This window comes from Rhineura floridana, chromosome 22, assembly GCF_030035675.1.
Source record: "Rhineura floridana isolate rRhiFlo1 chromosome 22, rRhiFlo1.hap2, whole genome shotgun sequence".
NCBI lineage: Eukaryota > Metazoa > Chordata > Lepidosauria > Squamata > Rhineuridae > Rhineura > Rhineura floridana.
In genome coordinates, this window is record NC_084501.1 from 18,732,105 (window position 1) to 18,758,002 (window position 25,898).

A 25,898-nucleotide genomic window follows, 5' to 3' on the forward strand; every position below is an offset into this window, starting at 1 on the left:
GCTTGCTTGCTCCTGCGACCTCCTCTTCCCCCACAGCTTGCTAGTATGCCACCGCAGCCCCTCGCTTTTCCAGGCTTATCTTTGGGCGTGCTTCCTGATGTAAGACGATGCTGTAGGTTTTTCCTCAGGGCACCAAAGTCTACAGCAGCGGGATGGGGTGGAGTGGGGATGGGACTTGCAGTTTTGGGGGCAAAGAGATTCTCAAGTAAAACCACCTAAAACCGCAGCAAGCAAGCACCTCTGAAGCCTCCCCGCACTCTCCCCACAGACTGGCTTCTGAACAAGGAAGCAAGAGAAGTACCTGGTCCACAGGACAACCTTCTCCCCTGTGGAGCTGACCTTGATGTTCTTGGCACACACAGTGGCTTCTGTTGCTCTCGGGGGCAAGTCTTCTCCCCGCAGTGAGCCGGCGCGCTCACCGCCACCTCCCACTGCTGGCAGTACCTGCAGATGGTCACTTACACCCAGTGCCGCTGGGGCTGGAGGACTGCAAGCTCCAGAAGCCTCTGCTTGCATCTGCAGGCTACAATTAGCTGCTCCTGCCTTTGGCCCGAGGTCTTTGGAGTGTGAGCCACACATCTCCCTCCCCTTGGTTTTTGTATCCAGAGAGGCAGGCAAGCTGTCTGCTTCTTTGTCCTTGAGACACGGCCGAGCAGCGGTAATGGGCTCCTGCGAGAGGGCAATTTTTTGCGGACAACTCTTGGCCGGAGGAGGGTTGGGACCTGGACTGGCCACCCTGCACCCTGTCTCTGCAGGAGCCTTGGCCCCCAGAATGTCTTTGTTACGGCTTGAAGAAGCCTCCCCGCCCCTCAGGCCAATTCCTGTGTCACTCTCCCCTTCCATAGAACAAGAGCTGCTTTTGGATCGATGTAGTTTTGGTGGGACACCCCGTTGTGCTTGCAGCATAGAAGAGGCAGCGGTACCAGGAGGGAACGGTTTAGCAGGATCACTGGCCTTCTTCGGACAGGGAGGCCCCGGTAGAGAGCATGATTCTGCTGCCTTGCCACTCGCCAGCACCCCCCCTTCCAAAGGAGTTTCTTTGGGCAAAGGAGGCTTTCCTTCTGCACGGGATCCTGGGAAGGGAGAAAACAGGCAAGGAAAGGATTATTTACGCATGCTTGTTTGTTGCATAATGTAATTAAAATGAGAGGTTGAGAGGGATGTCGTTGCAGTTAGGGAACATGTAAAAGCTAGCGTGACGTGCCCTTACCCCTAATTCTCCTTCCGACTTGCATCAGAACAGTCACATCTAGTACATACTGCTCCTAATCCTACCATGTGCCTTAAAGTAGAAAATGAAGGACTTCCTTCATCGTGGCCCCTTGGAAGCCAGACACACAGACCCCTTCAGTATCACACAAGAAGGCAGGGCCACCCTGTTATTATTATTATTAATTAAATTTCTACTGCGCTTTTCCTCCCCAAAAAAGCCCAGGATAACAAACAACAAAATCACTTTTTTTTTTAATTTTATTTTTTTACAAAAATGGAAACATTTTCAAAACGCCCATATCATCTCTGTCTTGACAGGATTCAGCCTGTTTATTGGCCCCTGTCCAGCACCCCCACCCCACTTCCAGGCACTTGGGAACGAGTCTCATGGTGCCTTACTAAAAACGTAACTGGCTTATTGTGACAGAAATTATAGCGGACTGCAGCCCACGGCCACCCAGTGGGCTCTACTTTCCAAAGCTTTATACTGCAATAAATCTGTTCTGTATTTTAAAAGGTGCCATTTTCTCAAGTGTGAGGCTTAAAATCCTTGATGACTTCTGAATAAGCTTTCAGACCATGCAGCAGAGTTCTGTGCAGAGCAGAGAACAGGACTCAAATTGAGCTGATGGACAGCTCCCTCTCTCCCCTCCCCCCAATCCAGACGGGACCAGCATGAAGCCTTATACAGCCTCAGCTACCCATGCCAAGATACCCTCCCACTATCCATGTAGCCAATTAGAACGTCCCTTTGCACAAGATGCCCAGGCTGCCTGGTAGTTCTGTGGATGCAAGTCCACTTGGTATGCGCCTCCTGCACTCTTCATTTCCCGGCGCACCTCCCGCTGCAGTGTCTCCTCTCCTGCCGGCTGTCCTCATCCTGCTCTGGGGAGCCTCCCCATCTTCTCTCTGCTCCAGGCTCTCCTCTACAGGTTCTTTCCCTTCAGGGCGAGGGCTCAGTTCTCGCTGAGCAAGGCTGTCGGCCAGCTCCTGGGAGTCTTTATTCCTGTAGGCCTTGCTGTCCCCTGCCTGCGGACCAAGAGGGGTTCAGAAGCATCTCGCAACTACTCCCTGCTCTAAAGCCTGGCAACCCGCAACGCTCCTTTCCCACAGCTCCCACTGAAGGCCATCTAGGTGAGCTCCGGGCCTAAGGCAGAAACCTTAACCCTGCGCCATCCAGAACAACAGCTGAAGCAGCCGCAGCATCATCAAAGGCACAGGTTGGGATTCCCAGGCCTGGGCCCTGAGCCAAAAGCAAACACTCTCCTGTAACTTTGAAGTGGTTAATGTATACAAGCATGGAGCTGTGATGATTTTACAATTTCAAAGAGTAACTGAAGAGTTATTTATTAATTATTATTTTATTTATATCCCATCCTCCCTCCCAACAGGAGCCCAGGGCGGCAAACAAAAGCACTAAAAAAACTTTAAAACATCATAAAAACAGACTTTAAAATACATTAAAACAAAACATAATGTAATGAAGAACAAGAATTCATTAGCTATCATTCTCAGATGCTGTAGATCTAAATCCACCAGTCTTTGAACAACAGGAATTGCTTTAAGAGAAAAGTCCAGCCTGAATATCTTATCTGTCTCTCTCATCCAATGGCTAACACAGGAGTCTGGGAGCAATCAGGAGAAAGAATTAGCAGGAATAATCCTCTGAGGAGTAAACAGTGAATTTGGAGGGTGCATGATGGTTAGCAGCCATTGGTACAACTCATCCCCATTAATCTGTCTAAAGCCATCAAACCTAGTGGTCATCATTGCATACTGTAGCAACAGACAAGCCTGTTTTTCCTGGTACCTTCCTGTTCTGGGGAGATGTGAAAGCTACCACATTAGTGGGATGCATCCTGAGCTGAGTGTGTGGAAAGTGTGAAAGATCCTCAGGAGACTCAAGCCAGGGGGGTTGGGCTTCACTCTCACATATACACACAGAATAGCATCAGATCTGGATTCTCTCTCAAGTCCCCAGCAAAAAAAGAAAAGTAATTGATCCGTGAATGATCCAAGACAGCGATCAAAGAGCTAGACCAGGATGGGGAAAATGTGGCCCTCCAGATGTTGCTGGAGGACAACTCCCACCATCCTTGAGCCCTGGCCCTGCCAGCTGGGGCCGGTGGGAGGTGCCTCACACTGAATCACTAGCCCATCTGGCTCAGTGGTGTCAAAACTGGCTGGCAGCAAATCTCCAACTTTCAGGCAAGGACCTTTCCCAGATGGTGAGGTTTGAACCCGGGACCTCTGCATGCAAGGCGGATGCTCCACCACAGAGCTACAGCCCTCTCTGGGGGTTTCAAGCAGGGGTCTTTCCCAGCCTTGCCTGGAGACACCGGGGATTGAACCTGGGACCTTCTGCATGCAAAGCAGGTTGTCTGCCACTCAGCTATGTGTGGCAAAATACTCCCTCCTTTGAGAAACAATTACCTGCCACCAACCCTCCCCACATAAACCCTTGGGCCGACAATGTCTGGAGAGCCACAGGTGCTGCAATTCTGGTCCTGGCAAAGCATCCTGGAATACCTTCGATGGTGAAGACAGGTTCTTTTGCAAGGCATTGGCCCCTTCAAGCCTTTTCTCATGGGGAAGAGATGCGTCCATCCTCTCTCTCTCCCACCCACCCACCTCCCACAACTGCTCCATGCTGACCTTATGGCTGCTGCTGCTGCAGTGGCTGCAGGTCCTCCGCTTGCTCCTCTTCAGCCGCAGGTCGCCGCTTCCCTCATGGCAGGAGCAGCAGCATTCCTTCACTCCCTCTGCCCACTCAGCCTCCTGAAACCACACACGGAAGAAGAGATGAGCTTTCCTCAGCAGCACGGGGGACAACAGCCACATTAGGAAGTTACTGGGCCGCTTGCGGGCAGAACTGGGGAGAGCTCCTGGGCCTTGTCATTGGAGACTCGCTGCGGCTTCTCTGGTCAAGCAGCCCTGCAGCAGTGAGAGAGGCAAGGCCTCCTACCTGCCCTGCTGTGAAAGCCATAGGGCTCAGAGGCCTGGGGAGGTGCAGGGCGCTATTGAGGGAAGCTCTGGTGGCTGGAGAGGCCCCTGTCGGGGATGCTTTAATTTGGGTTCCTGCAGGGAGCAGGGGGTTGGACTCGACGGCCTTAGAGCCCCCACCACCACCTCTGCAATTCTACGACTATGACCAACAGGTGTAATGAGGATCCTGGATTTGTAAGCACAATACTGATGTCTGTGTTTAATGAAAGGCTTCCATCGCCTCACCTTGTCAGTATTCTGCCCAAGTTCCTTCCTCTTCTTATTTTTCACAGATGCATGAATCTTTGGAGGGTCCTCCTCCTCTTCCACGTCTGGCAAGGAGACTTCTTCAAATCCATCAAACTAGGAGAAGCACAGCAGCAGTTGCTAAGTAGTGAGGCTGGCAGTCTGGCAGCCGCCCTGCAGGTCAAGGGAGTCCCTGCAGCTTAAAATTGCCCCTGCCACTGTCAGGGGTCAAAGGTGTTTCTCCCCAACCCCTTAAGCCATGCCAAAAAAAAAAAACACCACCACCTCGAGCTGTCCTCCCCAATTGCCCAGGAGGGACAAGGGAGATCGCCACCTCATACTCTTTCTCTTCCGTCCAGTTGATTTCCTCGAAATCTCCCAAGCGGCTGGCCAACGGGCGCAGGTGGTCAAAGAAGATGGAGAACTCGTCTTGCAGGTGATCGTGTCCCTTCAGCAACTGCCACATCTGGGTTTTCAACTGCACAGGGACAGTCAACATTTGGAGGAGGAGAGACGGGGAGAGAGGAGTGGATTTTTGGTTTGTGGTTTGTTAATGTATTTTATTGGCTGTTGCAACTGCTGCTTTTTGTAAATTGTATTGTTTTTATTGATGCATTTTTATGTTTGTGTTTATTTTTTTTGTAAGCCGCCTTGAGGGCCTTTTGGCCAAAAGGCGGGGTGGAAACAAACAACAACAGCAACAACAACAATTATTAAGATTAGTACTTGCGCAATAGATTCATTTTTACTTGATGTAAAGAGTGACAGGAGTCAAAATGGTTCAGGGAGCTTTGGGGGAGCTCAGGATGCAGCTTCCTGGCCATCTTCTGTCCCCGTACGGAAGAGAAGGGAGTATTTGCAGCATTTCCCCAAATGTTCCTTTCCCCTCCCTCTTGCTCAGTTGGCGTTGCTCTTGGGGGGCTACTGAGCGTTCCAACGGGGCTTGCCCAGGAGATCTTCCTAAACGGATTACCAAGCGCCATCTGTCAGAGCCTGACCCGCCTATCCTTCCAGACAGAAAGACATGCTTAGCACGATGCATCAACTTTTGAGATTTAACGCCACAAGATGTGGTGGCGGCCACCAGCTTAAGCCAGTTTTCAAAGAGGATGCCTAACTGATGGGCATTAGCTGTGACATGTGGGATCGTCAACAACACGTTGCAGCGCGGGGCGCTCCAGAGTTGCAGCCAGCCACAGGCATTCCTTCTTTGAGGATACTCCCCCACCCCCCACCCCAATTCCCATTTTCCCTAAATAGACCCTCAGCATTCTGCAGCCATTGAGCATGCTCAGTCCCCACGGGGCTATTTTGGCGTCCCCTGTTCGCCACCCACCCACGCACCCCTTGTAGTTTTTTGTTTTCTCTATTAACATTTTTCTACTCCTGCAAACCTTGGGGATCCCCCTCTCAGGTATCTCCCTCCAGTTTCTTTGCACAGTGGTTCTTAACTTTTGGAGGGTCACAGACCCTTTGAGAATCTGATAAAAGACCCTCATAAATAAATAAAAACAATTCACTTTAATGCATTGATTCTCTTTTCTTTTTTAGCACCCAGTTCACAGAACCTCCTGAATCCCATCCATGGACTCCCAAAGAGGTTCCAGGGCCACAGGTTAAGAACCCCGGCCCCTAGAGCTTTATCCTCGCTATGAAATCGTCATAGTGCCTTGACCGAGTTCGCTCTATTCTACACAAGGTGGTCCTTGAACAAGTGAGGACCAATCCCTGTTCAGGATTCCATCGACTACATTTCATTCTCCATCCACCTCCAGTGGTTTTCATCCCCCTCTCCCCCCCGCGTGCCAGGGTCCCATCCCCATTGAGAATGCTTAGTCCTCAGAGGGCTGTTTTGGAGTATTTCGGTGGTTTTTTTTCCTTTTGACTAAGTCTTACTCAAAGTACATTAAAGGCCCCAAGTTAGTCAAGTCTATTAATTTCAACAGGCTGCATTCAGTGCTATCCCTACTCAGATTAGACCCAGTGAAATTAATGGACCAACTGAAGATCTTCCTTTTTCAACAAGCTTTTTAAGGAGAGGCCGTATCCCATTCTGCATCTGTGTTGGAATTGCTTTTTAAGATGTTTTGAAAGACTTTTTTAAAAAAAAGATGTTTTTAAAGATGCTTTGTTTTAATACGTTTTAAAGTCTGTTTTTAAGATGGTTTGAGTGTGTTTAGTGTTTCATTTGCTGCCCTGGGCTCCTTCTGGAAGCCCGCATAGGAAGCGCAAGCAGGACCTGAGCGCAACAGCAATTCTCCCCTCCTGCTGTTTCCAGCAACTGGTATTCACAAGGATGCCACCTCTGACTTTGTCAGGACAGCACAGCCATTGGACTAAGAGCCACTTACTATCCTCCATGTATTTGTCTAATCCTCTTTTAAAGCCATCCAGAGTTGGTGACTCTCACAGCCTCCTGTGGCAGCGAATTCCATAGTTTAACACCAACTCCCATCAGCCCCAGCCAGCCTGACCCAGTCAGGGATTATGGGAGTTGGAGTTCAATGACACTGCGGGGGGGGGGGCAGCACAGGGTCCTCACGAGGCCTGCTATGCAGGATGGCTGTGTCCAGTTGCTGGAGAGCAACAGCAGGAGACGGGCGCTGCCTTTCTGCCCTGCTGACAGGCTTCCTGAAGGCATCTGGTTGGCCACTGTGGGAAACGGGAGGCGAGATGAGACTTCTGTTCTGACTGAGCAGGTCTTTTCTTTTTTGTTCTTATGCACACAGCAGAGCCCCAAATAAGGGGAACCTTCAGAGAGGAGAGGGAAGCTCCCGTGAAGCGACCTGCCACACAGAAGATGGCTCACCTCGATTATCTCCTGGGGCAGACACTCTGCGCAGCTCTGTAGAACTTTGATGATCTTCTGGTGGTGAGAAGGGTTTTCAGCAAAGCAGATCTCCAGCTGCCGAAGGAACTTCCGGCTCTTCTCAAAAGCCTGCTGCTCCTCAAACTGCCCAGGAAGAGAAAACAAGAGACAACCTTCACCATTTGTCTGCCACCCTGACGGTACTGGCACTGACCAGTTGCCACCTGGGGCTTACTAGGGTAGGGGACCTGTGTAGGTGAAACTCCTTCAGTAGCCAGCAGGTGGCAGCAGCAAGAGATAACAAACCCAGGGCCAGGAAAATGGAAGCAAAGAGATAAAGGGTGACTTTGTGAAGAACTCTTGCCATGCTGAGGCTGCCAGACCACCCCCGGCCCGCACATGGTGCCAAGGTTCGGTATGGCCAGGCCCCTGCTGAGGGCCAAAACCCCAGCAGGGGGGCCACCGAGAAGAGCCCCTCCGGCCCTGCTCCTCCCCTTTACCACTGCAACCTGCTTGTTCACTCGCCCTCTCACTGTGACCCAGAGAACAGTGGTGGGGAGAAGGACATGCCCATGCCTGCTTGCTCAAAAGTCAGTCTTCAGAATCTCAGCTTTCCTTCACAAGCAAAGTTTCTAGTCCTTATGGCTGAAAGGAAGTGCGTCTGAAGTTTGTGGTCAATGTCAGATACCAGGGTGGGTTAATAAGATTTACAGTAATTGGCAGGTGAGGTATTCCGTGCCCTGCGCTGCAGTGTGCCTGTCCCCATAGCAATCAGGAAACAAAGTAAGCCAGTCATAACACTCTCACAAATGCAACCATGCCATTTATACAGGGCAGAGAATCCAGGTGCAGAATCTGAGCCCTTCAGGCCCTTGCCTGAGTGGGAAGAAATCAGGGAGAAGCAGCTTCCAGGGGAGGCTGGGAGTTGCATCGAAATGGCACCAGCCTTAGGGCAATCAAGGGTTTTCAAGAGCACTTACGGCCCCGGTGACCTTGCACTACATCACAGAGCATGGTTGTTGATTCAGGGCAGCAGTGCCAAGGCAGCCATCCCCACCGCCAGCACAAACAAGCTCTGCCCACCCCACCCGTGGTCTACGCACCAGCCCGCACTCCAGGGCTTGCTCGGGCAAAAGAAAGGCGGCAAAGTCCGTGAGCAACTGCGGCCAATCCCGCAGGAGGATTTGCAGCCGGGCGTACAGGTCGACGGCCGTCTGCTTCTGGGCGTTGCTCTCAAACTCGTAGATGATGTGAAGGAATTCCTCGTACTTGCCCGGAACGTGCCGCAAGGCCTCGCGCACCTGCGGAAGAAGCCCTTGTTAGCAAAGATGGGGGTGGCGGTGGAGGAATGCCGCTTACGCAGACCCCACAAAATCTACTGGCCACCAGCAAGTCTGCAGGCTGGCAAATTTCAACACAGGCTGGGCTGGGCATTTGACAACGGAAAGTGGCTAGCATCCAAACCAGGAAAAAAGAGGGGCAGAAACCAAGATGCTAGAAAAGTAGACATTTACTGTTTGTAAAAATCCAACGCATATCAGCCTGTTGGTTTTCAGGCGTTCGTCAGGGGCTATAAATAAATGAAACAGCAGGGACACATTATTACTTACATAAACATGTAAAATCATACATATGAAATCTATAAGTCAATCTGAGACTTACATTGTAGGCTGGCGAGAAGTTCAAATGAGCAGACCGCTTACAACAATATAAACGCCTCAAAGAACAGGACATGAGCATGTGTATATTGTTATAGTCTCAAACTGATGCCCAGCCGTGCCTGCGATGAAATTTGTCAGTCTGTAAAATTGGATTTGGGCTTTGCCTTCTGAAGAGTATTGAGGGCCAGATAAGAGAGGGCCACATTTGGCCTCTGGGACCGAGGTTCCACACCCCTGGCCTAAGTGCTCCCTGGTTCTGGGACAATCGAACTCTGATCCCTTTTAAGGTTACTCAAGATGTGCATTCCAGCTCAATGGGCAGATGAGGGGGGGGAGGCACTCCTTACCCTGCTCAGGTAGGCCTGGGCAAAGGCCAAGTCCTTCTGCTCCCGCAAGGGGTCCCTCTCCAGGATGTCTTCGTCATAGAGAAGAAGCAGCTTGGAGGTATCCTTGCTGGCGCGAGCCCGACCCCTCTTCGCTCGGGCTTTGTGGGAGGGCCGGCTTTTCCCAGGGGCTTTGGTGTTCTCCCCTAGAATGACGCAACCCGAGTCACAGAAAGGAAGGGGGGAAAGACGCAGCAGCCTTCTTCACAACCCTGATTCTTAGAAGAGGTTGGCCTATCTGCCACGACTGCTGGAGCTACGGCAAAAGCAGCATTCAGGAAGGGGTTGGACTAGATGACCTCCTCCAGGCTCCGGCCACTCCCAAAGGGAAAAAAATCCACGCACATACATTTTAACATGCAATGTGAGTGGCCTGGGAGAGTGGTTGGGCTTGCACTGTGTCGCAAGCTGTGGTTTAGCTCAGCCTGATTCTCGCAGAGAGAACCAGGCAGGTAGTTTTGGGATGTTCACTTGCCACAAACGACACACAAGAGCAAAGCTTCCAACTTGTGTTCGAGACAATCAGGCTAATCTGATCACCGCTTTGCCACCTGGCTTAGTCCAGCACCCACCACACGGACACAGCTTCCTCCCCCACCCCCCGTACGCTCACCTGGGGGGGTCCTGCTGGGCTCCACCTCCGGGGCAGCGCAAGTCGTGGTGAGCGATGACACGGGCCTGTCTCCAGGATCCGCCACCTCGTCTGTCATTTCGTCCTCTTTCTGCAGGCTTTCCAGATTCTCCCCCTCTTCTTCCTCCTCCTCTTCCTCCTCCGGCTCAGAGTTCTCCTCCTGGGAATTCTCCTCCTCCGAGTCCCCTTCCTGGCTCAGGCGCCTCTCGGATGCTAGCCATGTCAGCTTCTCCATTGTCTCCTTTAGCCCACAAGAGCCAAAGCAGCTTTTCAGTTCCCCAGCAGCCTGCCCACCTCCCCATGGCATAAGCAGTGGCTGAGCCAAGCCCTGGAGCCGGCCTTCAGTTGGGGTAGCCACAGTTCCTGCCCAGCGAGAAGGCTGGTCCATTAGGGCAAGTGGAGACAAAACTGGAATGAGTTGGCTCCGCCTCTCACTGGCTCCTCCTCCTGTTGGGCTCCCTGCCTTCCGCCCCACCAGTCCCAGTGGGCACCAGCCTCCCCTGTGCCAGGCCTACCACTCAAGCTGCTCTGTGCCATCCAAGCAAGCATGGGGACAGATATTTTCACTTTACATTTTATTTACTAGCCGCTGCCCATGGGACACCCTAAAGCCATTTAACAGTAAATGCATACATAAAAAGAATTTCAAACCCAGAACAGACAGGGACACAAGGTAACATTTACATTCATTGGTCCTTTGGCCCTGCCCACCACTGGCATGTGGCCCTCAGAAGACTGCCCAGAAGGGAATGTGGCCCTTGGGCTGTAAAAGGTTCCCTGCCCCCTGTTCTAGCCTTCTGACATTTGGGGCATCTAAAAGGAGTAGAAAGGGACAGGGATGTCTTCAAGTTATGCCTCACAGCCATAACAGCCAGAATTTGAATACCCCAGTGACCCCTCCCCCCTCAGGAAGGAGCCCCCATTCCAGAGGTGCATTCACGTGCGCGTTTGTAATACACACACACACACACACACACACAAACATAGATCTCCAATCACAGTCATCGACACCACACAGTAGATTCTGTGCTAACGCAATTGCTCTACCACGCATAACCACCCGGAAGTGCGGGCGCACTGCACCACTGGCCTGCGAAGGAGCGGCCCTTTTTTCTTTCCTTCTGATCCTGGTGTTGGAAGTAAAGCACCAGTGACAGCAACAAGTAACCTGAACCAGTAGGAGGCAACCTATTCTTCTCTTGCTGATTCCTTCTTTACTTGCTGGTATTTTCTCAGGCTTTACATCCTCCCTTCCTCTTCCTTTCTAGTCAGTCAATAGTAGCCAATACCTGGTGACTCCAAGTAAAGGGCACACCTCCCTCCTTCCTTCGCCCCTTCTCCACAACTGGGTTTGTTTTGCTTTTTCCTCCTGGAGAAAGCAACTTTACCTGCAGCTCTGGCACAGAAAGCACCGATTCCTCCGAAGCTGATGACATTTCCTCGTCTTCCTCATCTTGAGTGAAATCATCAAAGTCCTCCTCCTCCTCCTCCTCCTCCTCCTCCGGCCCATCTTTCTCGCCTGACGTCGCCTCGTGGCCAGCAGGCATCCCCATGGCATGGCCACCCGCACTGGAGGAATCCTCCAGCTTCTCCAAGGGGGTACCAGGCTCAGACCCACCGGCTGCAGAGCGGCAGGTGTTCTCGGGGGCGCTGCCGCTGCCTTCTGTACCTTGCCGGCACTCCCCGGGCTCTCCCTGGCCTCTCTCTTTCTTCTCGCCGGAGCTCCGCTTGCTCTGCATTTCCTTTGGCTCAGTTAGACCCTCTGGGGTGGGCTCCACATCCAGCTCCTGCCCGAGTTCCAACACCAGCTCCTCTTTGATAGGGGCACCCACAGAGCTGGGCTCCTCTGGAACGGGGGCTGCCTCCTGAGGGTGCTCTCTGGGATCTCCAAAGCCAACCTTCGCGATCTCTCCCAACTCTGCCAAAGAGGAAAAGGGAGCCGTGGCTGCCAGCTCAACGGCCCTCTCTTTGGCCACCTCCCCGTGCGGCTCAACAGGGGCCTCCGCTTGGACAACACAGTCAGGGCTCGAGGCTGCCACAGTCGAACACAAGGACGGCTCGTGCGGCTCCACTTCGGGTTCAGGCTGGACGGGGCATGCAACTCCACCGGCGGGCTGGCTTACCAACGCGGGATCTTTGGATCTCACGGGAACAGGGGAGCCGGTGGGATTTGAAGCAACCACTTGGGAAGGTGCAGGAGGGTTCGCTAGCGGCTGGCTCAGAGGACACGGGAAAGGGGCGGGGTTCACCAGCAGGGTGGTGATGGGGATGGGCTGTGCAACTCTGCCCACTGTGGTTGTCGCCAAAGGGTGTAAGACGTTGCAGCCGTTGGCAATGCCGACCACCTTCACGGCACTGGCCGGGACAGTGAAGATAACCGGTGCTGGGTGAAGCAAAGGGGCAGCCTTGAGCAAGGGGGTGGCTTTGGGACTCTTCTTCTTTTGGTAACCCCTGGGAGCACCAGGCTTCCGGGCTCTCGTCGTGGGTAGCGCCGGGAGAATCATTTTTGTCTGAAAGGCTACGGGCAGGGAGGAGACCAAGTTCTGGGGCACGGCAGCAGCCAAGCAGGTCCTGGAGCCAGAATGCGGAGCAGACAGCATGCCCTGGAGCTCAAAGCCAGCCCCGTTCCCCACGGCAGGCTGCAGGCTTAAGTGCTGTATCCTTGGCAAGGGATGCACCAGGGGAGCGGGCTGAATCAAGCGGGGGCTGCGGCCCGGAACTTTGCTGGGAGGGGCTTCCGGCTGGGGCTGCCTAGTGGCCATTTTCAGGTAGTGACTGGCGCCGGCAGGTGGCAGGCCAAGGCCTGGCCGGACAGGGAGGGGCTTGGCAGCCGCAGGGCGCTGCCGCCTCCAGACCTTCCGGCAGAACCGGCTAGTAAGGGGCCTCAGGATCAACTGCAAGCCCTCTGGCATGTGAAAAGGGTACTTCTCGTCACTTGCTGGCTGAGCGGGGTCCCTCCCAGCTTTGCTAAGGTCAGGATCCGAGCCGGGGAAAGTGGGTGCTGCTCGGGCGCTTTGCTCCACCTCCTCTTGGATGAACGGCAAGCTGGCCTGGGCAGGGAGGGGGAAGAAACAAATCAAAATTACACCTAACTGAAGGAATAATTACATCTGAAAATATATGTATGCATCAGGAGAGGAGGGCTTTCCTAAACCTCAGAAGCTGTAACTGAGACAACAGAGGAACCGAGGAACTAAGTCAGACTGCTGGTCCACGTAGCTCAGTTCTGTCTATACTCTGAGCTTCACCTCATCCCATGGCAGTGAGTTCCAAAAGTCAATTGCGCACTGCATGGGTGTATGTTTCATGCTGAGTCCAGGTCATCCAGGTCCACATCTGTCTACACTGAGTGGCCAAGGCTCTCTACGACTTCAGGGAAGCATCTTTCCCAGCCTTACCCGGAGATGCCGGGGACTGAACCTCGGACCTCCTGTATGTGCCTGAGCTGTGGACCTCCCCCTACAAATAAAGTAAGATTCCAGTCCTCATGGTTCTGGATAAAGGGCTGACTTGAACAGGAACATAGGAAAATGCCTTCATACAAACCATTGCTCCACCTAGCTCAGTACTGTCTACACCGACTGGCAGCAGCAAACCAGGGTGTCAGGCATGGAGCCTTTCCCAGCCCTACCTGGAGATGCCCAGGATTGAGCCAGGGACCTTCTGCAGCAAAGCAGATGCTCCACCACTGAGCTAGGGCACATCCCAGAAGCACGAAGATAGGGTCTCTGACCTAAGAAGGGGTCAGGATGGAGAGTTACGCTGTTTTATCTCTTTGGAAGCAGCCTTATACTTTTCTCACTCAGTATCATCTTCACCAGGGCAAGATCAATACTTCAGGATGATGGGAGTTGTAAGTCCAGCAATATCTGAGGGCTTCAGCTTCCCCACCCCTTGTCCTAGACACATGTCCCAACCTATCAGGAATCACATATTAAATGCACTTACAGCGATGTAAAGTAGGGATTTGGAAGTCCATGGGTTTCCAGATGTTGCTGGACTCCAATTCCTTCAAGCAGACCCAGTAGCCAACATGGTCAACAGTAAGGGATAATGGGATTTGGAGTCCAACAACCTCTGGAGGGCCAGTTTCCCCAAGTCTGGTCTACACTGACTGTGCTTAGTCAGGATACTTTTCCAGCCCATACTTGGGAGATGCTGGGGATTGAACCTGGAACTTCCTACAATCAAAGCAATTGCTCTGCCACTGAGCTTCGGACCCGACCCCAAAAGAGGGAAATACCTTCAACCAGAAGGGCAAACGGTGCTCCTCTTGTTCTAAGGGGGGCTTCCATTCACCAGGTTGTATCTCATCACAAAGTCTGGGCAGGACAGGCAACTGCTTTGTCGTCTTATAGTACTGAGAATCAAAAGTTAAAAGGGAGGGGGGAACAAGTCAAGCAAGGTTCTGACATCCTGCACCAGTTCTGACTCTCTCAGCTCAGCGCTCAGTCAGTGACTGTGTTGTCTGGGCTAATGTGGACGCTAAACAGAGGATCAAATCAGATTAAACAGACTGACCATTCCCACTTGCAAAGGCGGATTCACCTCCATAACCACAAAATGGTGCAGGTCTCCCTCTAATGCTGGTATAGGGAACCTGAGGCCCACCAGATGTTGCAACTCCCATCAGTCCCAGCCAACACAGCCGGTGACCAAGGATGATGGGAACTGGAGTCTGACAATATGTGGAAGGCCACAGGTTCCTCGTTCTTGTCCTATACACGTGTCCCAACCTATCAAGCAACACATATTAAATGCATTTACAGAGCCCTGTAGCTGGATCAGGGACGAGGAGCCCATGGCCCTCCACAGTTTGTCAGACTCCATCAGGCTGAGCCAGCATGGCCAATGGTCAGGAATATTGGGAGTTGAAAGCCTACCAACATCTGGAGGGCCACAGCTTCCCCCACCCCTGATTTTAATTGCTAAAACCAGCACCTTCAACTGAGCCTGAAATTAATAGGAAACCAACAGAGATGGCACAAAATCAGGCTTAAGTGAATGTATTCTTCCATGCAAAACAGCTGCAAAATCCAGCAGGCTACGTTGCAGGCTAGTAACTTTTGTGGGCTTATTTATAAGGCTGCTTTAACATCTCTTGTGGCAGGTTACACCTCCATCCCAGTTACGCAACTAGACCAAGTGCATCGGATACATCAGGGATGGGGAAAACTGTGGCCTTCCAGGTATTGCTGGGACTACAAGTCCCATCATTCCTGACTGATGGCTATGCCGGCTGGGGCTGTTGGGAGTTGTATTCCAGCAACATCCAGAGTACACCCACATGATAGATGCCCAATTCCTTCCTGAGAGCAAGTGCCTTTTACACCTTTAAGAGGCTCCACCAGGTGGAGTGCCAAGGGCAGGGAGGAGCAGTTTGGCTCGCTCTCCCCCTCTGCTGACGCTGCCCCTTTGCAGGCCAAGCTAGGTTAGGGCCACGCATCCAGACCCACATCCCAAGCGCACCTCTTCGCTTAAGCTCAGATCCTGCATTGCTGGACGCCCCCAAAACTGCAACCAAGCCCGTCCTCAGACAGCGCAGCTGGTTGCCTTCTGGGATAACCAGCCAGAGACACCAGCTCAGCCTCACTTAACGTGGTAGGAGGCTTTCCTGCCTCCGCTCCAGAAAGCAAGCCGCAGGCCACTCACTTTGAGGATGTTGTCGGGGACCCGGGTCATGTTGAGGTTCTTAATCCGCACCGTCAGCTGATGGGCCGTCTTGGTTGTCAGGAGATACCGGCTGGTCAGAGGTTTGGGGAACTCCGTGCCTTCGAAGTGCTTCAGCCCCAGCGCTAACAAACTGAGAAACAGAGAGGCGAAACCCCGGTCAGGTATGCAGAAGGGCCCTGGGTTCAATCCCCAGGGTTTCCCAGTCAAAAGGATCTCAGGTGGCAGAACCCTGCCTGAGACCCTGGAGATCTTAACAGCCCCAAACCTTTTTGCCTCCTGGAGCGGTTCCTTTTTCAGCCAGAGGGCCACATTCCCTTCTAGGCAACTTTCCAAGGGCCACATGCAGGGAGCAGAGCCACAAATGTGAATTTTACCTTTGTAAAGTAGGAGAGTTCCTACACAAACACACGTATCCCCCCCTATCCTCCCATCCTGGCAAGCCAAGAGGCAGACCAGAGTTCAAGGAGGCACCCCAGCCAGGCAAAAACACTCAGCGTGACAAGCAGGGCCAGTGAGGGGTATGTCCTAGGGAGAGTCCTGAGGTCCAGACAGAGAGGCCTGGAGGGCCACGTTCAGTCCCCCACTCTCACCATGGGCCCACATGCAGTTTTGGGTGGGCATTCAGGGGCCACACGCCAGTGAGGTGGCAGGAGGGGCGATAAAGACGTATGCAATGCCAGACCGGTGTAGTCGTCAGAGCAGCCTTTCCCAACCAGTGTGCCTCCAGATGTTGTTGGACCACAACACCCATCAGCCTCAGCCATTGGCAATGCTGGCTGAGGCTGATGGGAGTTGTGGTCCTACAACATCTGGAGGTACACTGGTTGGGAAAGGCTGCGTTAGAGTGTCAGGCAGGGGCCCCGGAAGAGCAGGGTTCAAGTCCCTGCTTAGCCATGAAGCTCGCTGGGTGGCCGTGTGGGCCAGCCACTGTTTCTCTCCTCCTAACCTACCTCACACAGTTGTTGTGAGGATAAAATCGGGAAGGGGAGAAACATGTTTGTTTTCCACCTTCAGCTCCTTGGAGGAAAGGTGGGCATATACATGTAATAATAAACAAACACATACTGACACACTTAGGCTGCATCCAGATCACTGGGAAGAAGAGGCTTTAACTCCTCCCCCCCAATGATTGTCATGCTGCCGAGATAGCTGTCCCTGTATGGCTATTAGCAGTTGGGCAGCTGGGGGAGGGGAGGGTCTCCTGGGTTGCACGAGGTGTGACCCACCTAGGCCAAATGGGCAAACGGTCTGGTAGTATACAGGCAGCTTCCTAAGTAGACACAGTTCAGGTCTAAAGAACCAAAGTCGTAGTCCACTTCTACGCACTGTGAAGCCGCCTTGGAGACCCCCCAAGCAAGATTGCAAAACCATGATTTAATCCCTAGGGTCACATCCACACACCATCCATTTCAAGCCCCTGGCTTCCCCCAAAGAATCCTGGGAACTGTCATATACCCCTCACAGAGCTACAATTCCCAGCACCCATAACAAATGACAGTTCCCAGGATTCTTTGGTTTATTCCTTGGTGCTTTGAATGTGCTTTCAGTGTCTGGTGTGTTGCAAACCCAGACCTTGCTGGTTCAGATGTAATGGTAAACTACAGTTGGCCTCAAAGCCGGAATGGGGGGGGGGGATCACTGCACTCGAGGGAAGGAGGGAGTGTGGGAATCCAAGAAAGTTCATTCTCAGGTTTGATGTTACATCTGAAGCATCTTTCCTGACAGCACTCACAGTGGAATATAGCAGGATTAGCCAAATTAATACAGGACCTTGTATTAATTTACAAAGTCCTGAACAATTTAGGTCCAGGGTACCTTAGGGACCGTCTGAACCCTTATAGCCCAGCTTGGTCACTGAGATCATCTGCAGGAGTGGCTCTGATCGTCTCCCAAGTTGGCAAGGCTCATTGAATAGTGACATCTAACCGTGTCTTCAGTATCATCATCCCAGTTCTCTGGAATGCTCATTTTAACCTTTAAACGCCTGCTGGAAACTTTTCTGTTCCGCCCCGCTTATGCCAGCAATTAAGAACATGTCTTTTTGCAGTAGTTGACCTGTAGTTTTAATGGGTTTCATTGTTTAACTGTTTTTTATTTGTTGTAAACTGCTTTGATGGTTTTTTTTAATCAAATAGCAGTGCACGAATATGTTTATGAACAAACTAACAAGGTGCCTTCCAGATGTTGGGACTCCAACTCTCAAAATCATCCCTGACCATGCTGGGGCTGATGGGGACTGCAAGTGCAACAACATCCGAAGGGCACCATGTTGGCTAAGCCTAGGGCAGAGAGGGTCATCTGGTTCCTAGGATCCCTTCCCCACCACATTCAAGCCACCCCCCCAAAGTTTGCATACGCAGCTCTAAGCACCTACTTGTCTTCCCCTTTTGTGAAGACAATCTTGTCCCGGGGCGTTTTGGCCTTTAAGGAATAGGTAGGCAGCAACTCTGGATACATGAAGGCTCTCCTTGTGGCCAAGATCCACGCAACTTGCTTCGGCAGGCAAGCAAAGTCGCTCACTACAGGAAGAATCAACAGGAGGGGGAGAGGAGAGGCAGCAGTCAAAAGAATGAACCTTAAGATAGGTGATGCAAGATCCACCCAAGAGACAACGCACAAGCCATTCTGGACTCCTTGGAGGAAAAACAGGCTTCAGACTGCACACAGGTCCTGCTCGTGGGGCTTCCCAGAGAGGCGTCTGACTGGCCACTGTGGCAGCAATGGGAAGCCCGCAAGCCGGACTTGACTGCAATAGGGCTCTCCCCACTGGTGGTCACAAGCAACTGGTATTCGCAGGCAAACCGCCTTAGACGCTGGAGGCTGTAAGTGCACAGCCACTTTGGTCAGCAGCCACTGATATCCTCCATGGATTTGTCTAATCCCTTTTTAATGCCGTCCAAGCTGGCGGCCTCGCTGCCTCTTGTGGGAGCGAATCCCACAGTTCATCTGTGGGAAGACTGCCTACCTTTTGTTCATCCCAAATTGTCTACCATTCAGCTTCACTGGACATCCCCAACTTCTAGTGTTACAAGGGAGAAAAACTTCTTCCCATCCACTTTCTCTATGCCATGCATAATCTTATGCACCTCTCTCATGTCTGCGCCTACTCACCTTTCTTCTAAACTAAAAAGCCCCGGATGTTGTAAATCTCCTTGTTCGGGTGTTAATCCAGCCCCTTGGATATACTTCATTTCGTTTCACAAACCGTATATACTGCTTGATTGTAAATAAAACCTCTAAATGGTTTTTTTAAAATATTAAAATTGTTAATAAAACATAAAATTTAAAAATTCTAAATTTAATTGAAATCAACAGTTAAGCTAAAAACAGATTAAACACTCAGTGTCAACTTCCGTTGACGTGTGGTCAGAGCCAGTGTGGTGTAATTGTTAAGTGTTGGATTGGGACCTGGGAGACCAGGGTTCAAATCCCCACTCAGTCATGAAACTCACTGGATGACCTTGGGGGCCAGTCACTGTCTCTCAGCCTAACCTACCTCACAGGGTTATTGTGAGGATAAAACAGAGAGGGAGGGGAACTACGTATGCCACCATGAGCTCCTTGGAGGAGAAGTGGGATATAAATGTAATAATAAACTTCTACATGTCTGGCTTACCTTGCCTGAACAAAAATATTTTCCGCAGGCACCGGAAAGAGGACAGCAATGGTGCTTGCCTGATGTCAACAGGCAGGGAGTTCCAAAGCGTGGGTGCTGCCATACTAGAAGATCGACTGCACAGACGCACATAGACATGCTGCTACGTACCATTCTTCTTAACCGCTTTGCGGGGGCTCCATTCGATCTTAACGTGGGAGTGGAAGTCCCTCACGAGCTGCAGGGATTCCTTCAAGTTGCACGGCTGAAAGGCGGTCTGGAACTTGTGGCCCGACGGCTGGCGGAGTAGGGCGGCGCTCTGGGCAAAAGTATCCAGCTCAGTCTATGGATTGAAAGAGGAGAGGGGGCACTCACAGGCCATGGCTCAGCCATCTAGCCTTAGAGCTTGTATGGCCATGATACGGGGCCAGGGTTGAGGCGAAGGAGATGGGACCAGAGGAGGGAAGGAGGAAGAGACCCTTGTGAGTCTCTGTGGCTGCCATTGCCCCCCAAACCCAAGACACAGTCTTCAGAATACTTTCTTACTAAGATTTTGGCTTTAGAGGGGCACTTTATCAAGTATGAACTGCATGTTGCCCTACACGCCAAATCCAAGCAACCTGCAAAGCAAGCCCCACCACCCAAGCGAAATTAAGCAAACGTGAGAGGATGAAAGGTGAACAGCCCTAGTCCAATGTGGAGCAGCAGAAAAGCCCGCTGGTCAGGCTAACTGAAGAAAGACTCACCAGAAAGAGCCGCGTGGTGTTGGCCTCTGAGCTCAAGCTGGGGTTGCAGCTGCTGAGAAGGTGGATCTGCGTCAGGAGCTGGACATGCTGCAAGCAGAAGAGCAAGGAGGTGAGTGGCCGTCCATCAGAAACGAGGGGCAAGGGCTGCCAACCTTTTAAAATCGTGGGCACATGTAGATTTTTGAGGGAGTGCTGTGGACGCCACCCCCTCCTGTCACTCCTCTTTCCAAGGTTGGCCTCCCCCAGCAGAAATGGTGCATGCACACACCACCTTTGCTTTTTCCAAGGGATCTGGGTGAAAGTCAGATCCAGGAGAATTAATCTGAACCTTGGAAAGCTCATAGAGCTGAAAGAGGAAATGGGAAAGAGTGTCACTCTTCCCTACTTCCTCCTTCAGCTTTATACACTTTTCAAAAGAAAAGCTAGCCATCCTCACCGTCTCATGACCACGAGGGCAGCAAGGAGGGATGCTCAGAAGCTTCACGGGCACCACCTTGCCACTATCAAGAGCAAGATAGACAGAACTGCCACTGACATCAACGGTGCCGGGAAGGACATGGGGGCTTGAGCTTGCCTGTCCCTCCTCCTGCCCCATCCCTTTTTCCTTGCGCATCATGTCTTTTCAGATTCTGAGCCCGAGGGCAGGGACAGACCAGCAACTGAATGAGTGCTGATTTTTGTAAGCTGCTCTGAGGACCCTTATGGCTAATGCATACAGCCAAATATACATACCTGCCATAAACAAATAAGCAAAGAGAGAAACCAGCACAAAGACAGAAAGTGGGCAATGCAGGATGCCTCTCACGGCCTGGCATGGACTCCCCCCCCCAATACAACAGTACCTGCTGCATTTGCTGCTGCAGCCTTTTCTTCTGCCCCGCGTCCAGCATCAGGGCCTGGACAGGCTTCTCCCGCGGCTTCAGCTTCTCCGCCTCCTGGGGCAGCTTGGCAGCCGACTTCTTCATGCGCAACTGCTCCAGCTGCTCCTTCACAGTCCGGTGCTGCTCATTCAGCAAGTTGGCCAGGGGCTCTTCAAACCTGCGCAAGAGCCAAGGGCCGCTTGCGTCACAGATCCTGCAGCCTCTTCCCCAGATGACGGGGAAGCCTCAGGCCTGGTGGGGGCCAAATATGGCCCTCCAGGCCACCCTACCTGGCCCTTGAGACTCTCTCCAGCCACACCCCTGATCCCCAGACTGCTCCCCTTATCAGCCCTACTTTGCACCCTCCCGGAGAGATTTTGCCTGGCTGTGCCCTTGTACTCTGACCATGCCTCTTGCGCGCCTGGCTGGAGGAGAGGGGGTGTGTGAGCGCCTGCAGAAACTACCCTAATGTATACAAAGGTACAATTTGCATTCCTTGCTCTGCCCATTTTTGCCTCTGGCCCCGCCCACCACTGGAACACGGCCCCTAGAAGGTTGCCAAGAAGAGAATGTGGCCCCCAGGCTAAAAAAGGGTCCTCACCTCTGATCTCTCCTATACTGCTGCGCTCCAGCCACTGAGCCACTTGTGCTCGCAAACCAGGCAAGTCTTGTTTGAAGACCTTCTGTATGCAACGCAGGGGCTCTACAGCACTGGGGCTGGCCCTTCCCCCTCCCACAAAATAAAGTAAGGTTCCAGTCCTCATCAATCCAAACACAGGGCTGGTTTCAACGGGAATGGGGGCAGCTGCTTTACTCCGAGTCAGACTGTTGGCCCGTCTCGCTCAGTCTTGTCTACACTGAGCCGCATCGGCTCTCCTGGAGTTCAGGTGGAGGACATTCCAGGTCCCACCTGAAGGTGCCATCGGGGAATGAGCCTGGGATCTTCTGCATGCCCAGCAGGTGGCCTTACCACTGAGCTACATCCCTTCCCAACGGGAGAAGGCACTTCATACCGAGTCAGAGACTCCGTGGTCCAATCCGAGTATTGTCTATGCTGACTGGGTTTCACGCAGGGGGTATTCCCAGCCCTGCCTGAAGATGCCGTCAGGGATTGAACCTGGGACCTTCTGCATGCCCAGCAGCTGCTCTAAATGTAAATGTACTGCCTTCAAGTCGATTCCGACTTATGGAGACCCTACAAATAGGGTTTTCATGAGGCTGAGAGGCAGTGACTGTCCCAAGGTCACCCAGTGAGCATCGTGGCTGTGTGGGGATTCGAACCCTGGTCTCCCAGGTCGCAGTCCAGCACCTTAACCACTACACCACACTGGCTCTAGCAGCTGCTGTACCACTGAGTTATGCATGTGGCCCTTTCTGCAATCAGGATCAGCTGAGACAACCGAGTCTCATTCTCTCGCTTTAACGCACGATGGGCTTCGACATCCCTTCCCGCTCTCAGTTTTAGACTGTAGCTGGGCAGAGCTGGTGATGCTGCCCCCCCCTCCAGTACTGCTCAAGTAGAGGGGGGTGGCTGAGGCCCAGCACTTTTCCTTTGCCTCCCTTCCCAAACAGAGTCAGCATTCCTTTCAGCCAACCTGCCCCGTAGACAAAGAGGCTAGCCCAGAGCAACCGTGCTCTTGCTGGAAATGTACAGCGATGCTCCCAAGGAGGACAACAAATGGCGACAGTAGATTCTCTCTTCCCCAGGGCTCATAAGCAACCAGGGAGATGAACAGGGTGGTACAGGCCTGACCAGGGTCCCACCGGCCTCACGCTACCAACAACTTGCCTGGCTCCGGAAAAACCCACAAGGAGTGAAGGTTGGTTGATTTATTTGAACGTATTTTAACCCACCCTTCCTCCAAGTTGCTCAGACTATCGGTTGTACCCAACTAAGTCAGGGTAGGGAGCCACTGGCCCAGGCACTGAATGCGGCCCTCCAGGTTCCTCTGTCTGGCCCTCAGTGTTCTCCCCCAGGCCACACCCCTCACTTCACACGCTCCTTCAATGCTTTTGCCTGGCTGGAATGCGTCCTTGAACTTTCTTCTTCCAGCAAGCATTTCAAAGCAGTGCTTGGCTTTATGACGAATTTGTGTTGTCTTATTTTCTGCAGGCTTTATTTTTATGCCCTCTGCTTAGAAATGCTAATGATTAAGCTGGTATGTAAGTGTCTTAAAATAAATGCAGAAATAAGAACATCACAAGAGCCCTGCTGGGTCGGGCCAGCGGCCCGTCTAGTCCAGCATCCTGTTCTCACAGTGGCCAACCAGGTGCCCCAAGGGGAAGCCTGCAAGCAACGGTGACTCTCCCCTCCTGCGGCTTCCAGCAACTGGTATTCAGAAGCATGCTGCCTCCAATAAATAAGTAAACATCGCTACCTTAGGTTTGTTCATTTTAATAGGCGTACTCTGAGTGGGACTAGCAATGGATACTACCCAACTAAGCAAGCGGAGGTAGACGCAATAGCCCATCCTACCTGAGCACCTGTGGAGTATTAAAATTTGGCCGGGCCTCAGTAGCACCATCCTCATCCTCCGGCCCTTCGTCCTCTACGTTGGAGAAGCCCATCTCATCCTGAAACTGAAGCAGAAACACACCATGCCCACCAAGTCAGTGCCACAGGCAAAGCACGGCTTGTCAAACCAACGAGGGGAGAGATGCCCAAACTGTGGTCCATGCACCACCAGCGGTCCCTGAGCTTCATTCATTCGTGCCCGCATGAAACAGCCATATTGGTTTTTGATTGTATTTTAATGCACCTTTTATTTCTCGTGCTGTATTTCATTGCGTTGCAACTTGAACTGTATGGAACGCAAATTAAATTACAATAAAATACCATGTAAGAGACAAAAGAAGCACAAAAACTACAATTCATTACAATTACTGCAGCAGGCAGAAAAAAACATTTAAGTGTTCTGACAAGACCACCAACAATTGTCAAACGGCCCAAGGCATGTAAAAAGTTTGGGAACCACTGAAATAAGGATCCGGAGAAGGGGCTTCAGTGGCACCCAAGACTACCCGCCATCACCATCATCACACCATAGGCCTGGAGGGAAGAAAGCACTGTTGGAAATTCTGTACATCCTTCTCCGATTTCGGCATCGGCAGGCAGATTTTAAGACAGATGCTGTTGGGCTACAGTCCCCAGCAGTCCCATCCTGGGTGGCCAATAACTAAGGATGATGGGAGCTGTGGTTCAGCATCACCTAGAACACGGGTGGGGAATCTGCACCCCTCCAGATGTTGTTGGACTCTGGATCCCCTCATCCCTGAACTTTGGCCAATACTGGCTGGGGCTGATGGGAGGCTGGGTCCAGTAACATCTGGGGGACCACAGGGTTCCCCCCGCACCATCTGTTTTTGTGAGGACTGCACCCGTTACTTGGGAGTATTAATCCGCTATCATTCGACGTTTGAGACGCAGGCTTTTTCCTCTGTAGAAGAAACAGGACTGAACCCGTTTCCTGAACTAAATAATTCTACCTAGGGATGGGCCTTTTTTTATTTTCTATCCCACACTTCCAACCCTTTAACAATAGCTCACAGGAATGAAAACTCAAATAGAGCACAGATATGCCTGGTGGATAACTTCCTGACTGTGTTTCACTTGGGTAATTTATACAGGTTGTAGCACACAGCTTTTGGTGACGCAGCAGATTCCACTTCCTCCTCCTACCCCCCCGCCTCAGCTCGTGGACGTTCCTTGAGATCCTGTAAGTTAATCGCAAGGGCGGCTGAGAGCACTTACCGTCTCAAACAGCTCCTCCATTAGCTCGTTAACTTCCTTCTCTGCAAGTTAAACAGAAAAGATGCAAGTTAAAAAAAAACCACAAGAGCAATTCAACCTCCTAACCACCACCTGCCACCATCATACTCATCGTTTCTTAATCACCTTAATGAAAAAGGAAGGTGTTACGTACAGTATAAAGAAATTACAACTTTGAAAATTGTTAAGTTGGTTTGTGACAATTTTTTGTAGTAAACAATTACTGTATTATTATGATTACCATCACTATTACTACTACTACGAGTAACAGAAACCCATCCACAGGCTCACAATCTAATGACGACGTGAATATGACAAATATGACAAGCCTCAAGCTTGTGGAGACGAGACAGGTTCCGAAACAATCTAGGTCTCCAGTCTTACGTAGGAAGGTGCTTTATCCTGCCAGATCATGGGCCCACCTAGCTCAGTTGTGTCTACGCTAGCTGGCAGTCGCTCTCCAGGGTTTCGAGTCGGGGGTCTCCCCCAGCCCCACCTCGATGGAGATGCCATTGGGGGTGTGACCTGGGGCCTCCTGTAGGCAAAGCAGGTGCTCTGCTACTGAGCTACCGTTCTTCCCTAACGCAAGACTCCGCCTGGATTCTTTACCGCCTCCTCGTGACAGGAAGAGGCAATGGAAGATGGGAGGAGCTGCCTGACGCTGGGTGAGACCATCGGTCCATCTGGCTTAGTACTGTCCGCACCAGCAGTCTTCAAGCTTCTCCAATCTTGGGGCCACCATTAGTCCAACATACATTTAGAGACCCATTTATTATTGCTGTCCTCATATGATGGTATGGTGGGAGTGCTGACCTTGGGTCAGTCTGCAACCCAGCAGTGCTCACCAGGGCTGATAGGAACATGGGTCCACCTAGATCAATATCGTTTCCACTGACTGGCAGCAGCTCTGCACTGATTTAAGGCAGGGGACATTCCCAGCCATACCTGGAGATGCTATGGATTGAAACTGGGGCGGAGGGGTGCAGTCATCTAGGGTCTCACGGGATCTCAGACCCTTTACTTTTCTGGGGAGCAGGGTCCCTATGTCTCCAGCATCCTACAAGTCAATCAGCATGAAAACGTGAAAGGGGAGTGTGTTAGCCACTGAGAAGAGTCTTCTAACACGCTTCCTTGTCCTTTCCTGCTGATTGGAGCCAATCAGAGAGAAAGGAGGTGAGTCAGCCACTGAGAAGACTCTTCTCAGTAGCTACCTCTAGCTCCTAGGGACATCCGTTGTTGTGGGAGAAGGCATCTACAAGGGTCTCATTCTGAACACAGCAGCAACAAAAAGGGGGGGAGGGGGCGTGACTGTGACTAACACAAAGCTC

The 25,898-nt window shown here is 52.0% G+C and overlaps 1 protein-coding gene across 3 annotated transcripts in view; it reads right to left on the reverse strand.

Annotated features, from left to right (window-relative positions):
- GON4L (gon-4 like) overlaps positions 1-25,898 on the reverse strand; it is a 45,440-nt gene that overhangs the window by 1,846 nt on the left and 17,696 nt on the right. For all 3 annotated transcript variants that reach the window (XM_061605976.1, XM_061605975.1, XM_061605974.1), the window contains 18 exons: positions 24,553-24,593; positions 23,278-23,381; positions 20,784-20,979; positions 19,942-20,028; positions 19,367-19,538; positions 17,975-18,119; positions 15,580-15,730; positions 14,171-14,287; positions 11,316-12,977; positions 9,910-10,168; positions 9,261-9,442; positions 8,356-8,553; positions 7,253-7,396; positions 4,778-4,921; positions 4,444-4,560; positions 3,868-3,990; positions 2,052-2,241; positions 302-1,073 (listed from right to left, as the gene is read on the reverse strand). In XM_061605976.1, the coding sequence (XP_061461960.1) occupies positions 302-1,073; positions 2,052-2,241; positions 3,868-3,990; positions 4,444-4,560; positions 4,778-4,921; positions 7,253-7,396; positions 8,356-8,553; positions 9,261-9,442; positions 9,910-10,168; positions 11,316-12,977; positions 14,171-14,287; positions 15,580-15,730; positions 17,975-18,119; positions 19,367-19,538; positions 19,942-20,028; positions 20,784-20,979; positions 23,278-23,381; positions 24,553-24,593 (4,804 nt within the window). The remainder of the gene's footprint in view (positions 1-301; positions 1,074-2,051; positions 2,242-3,867; positions 3,991-4,443; positions 4,561-4,777; positions 4,922-7,252; positions 7,397-8,355; positions 8,554-9,260; positions 9,443-9,909; positions 10,169-11,315; positions 12,978-14,170; positions 14,288-15,579; positions 15,731-17,974; positions 18,120-19,366; positions 19,539-19,941; positions 20,029-20,783; positions 20,980-23,277; positions 23,382-24,552; positions 24,594-25,898) is intronic.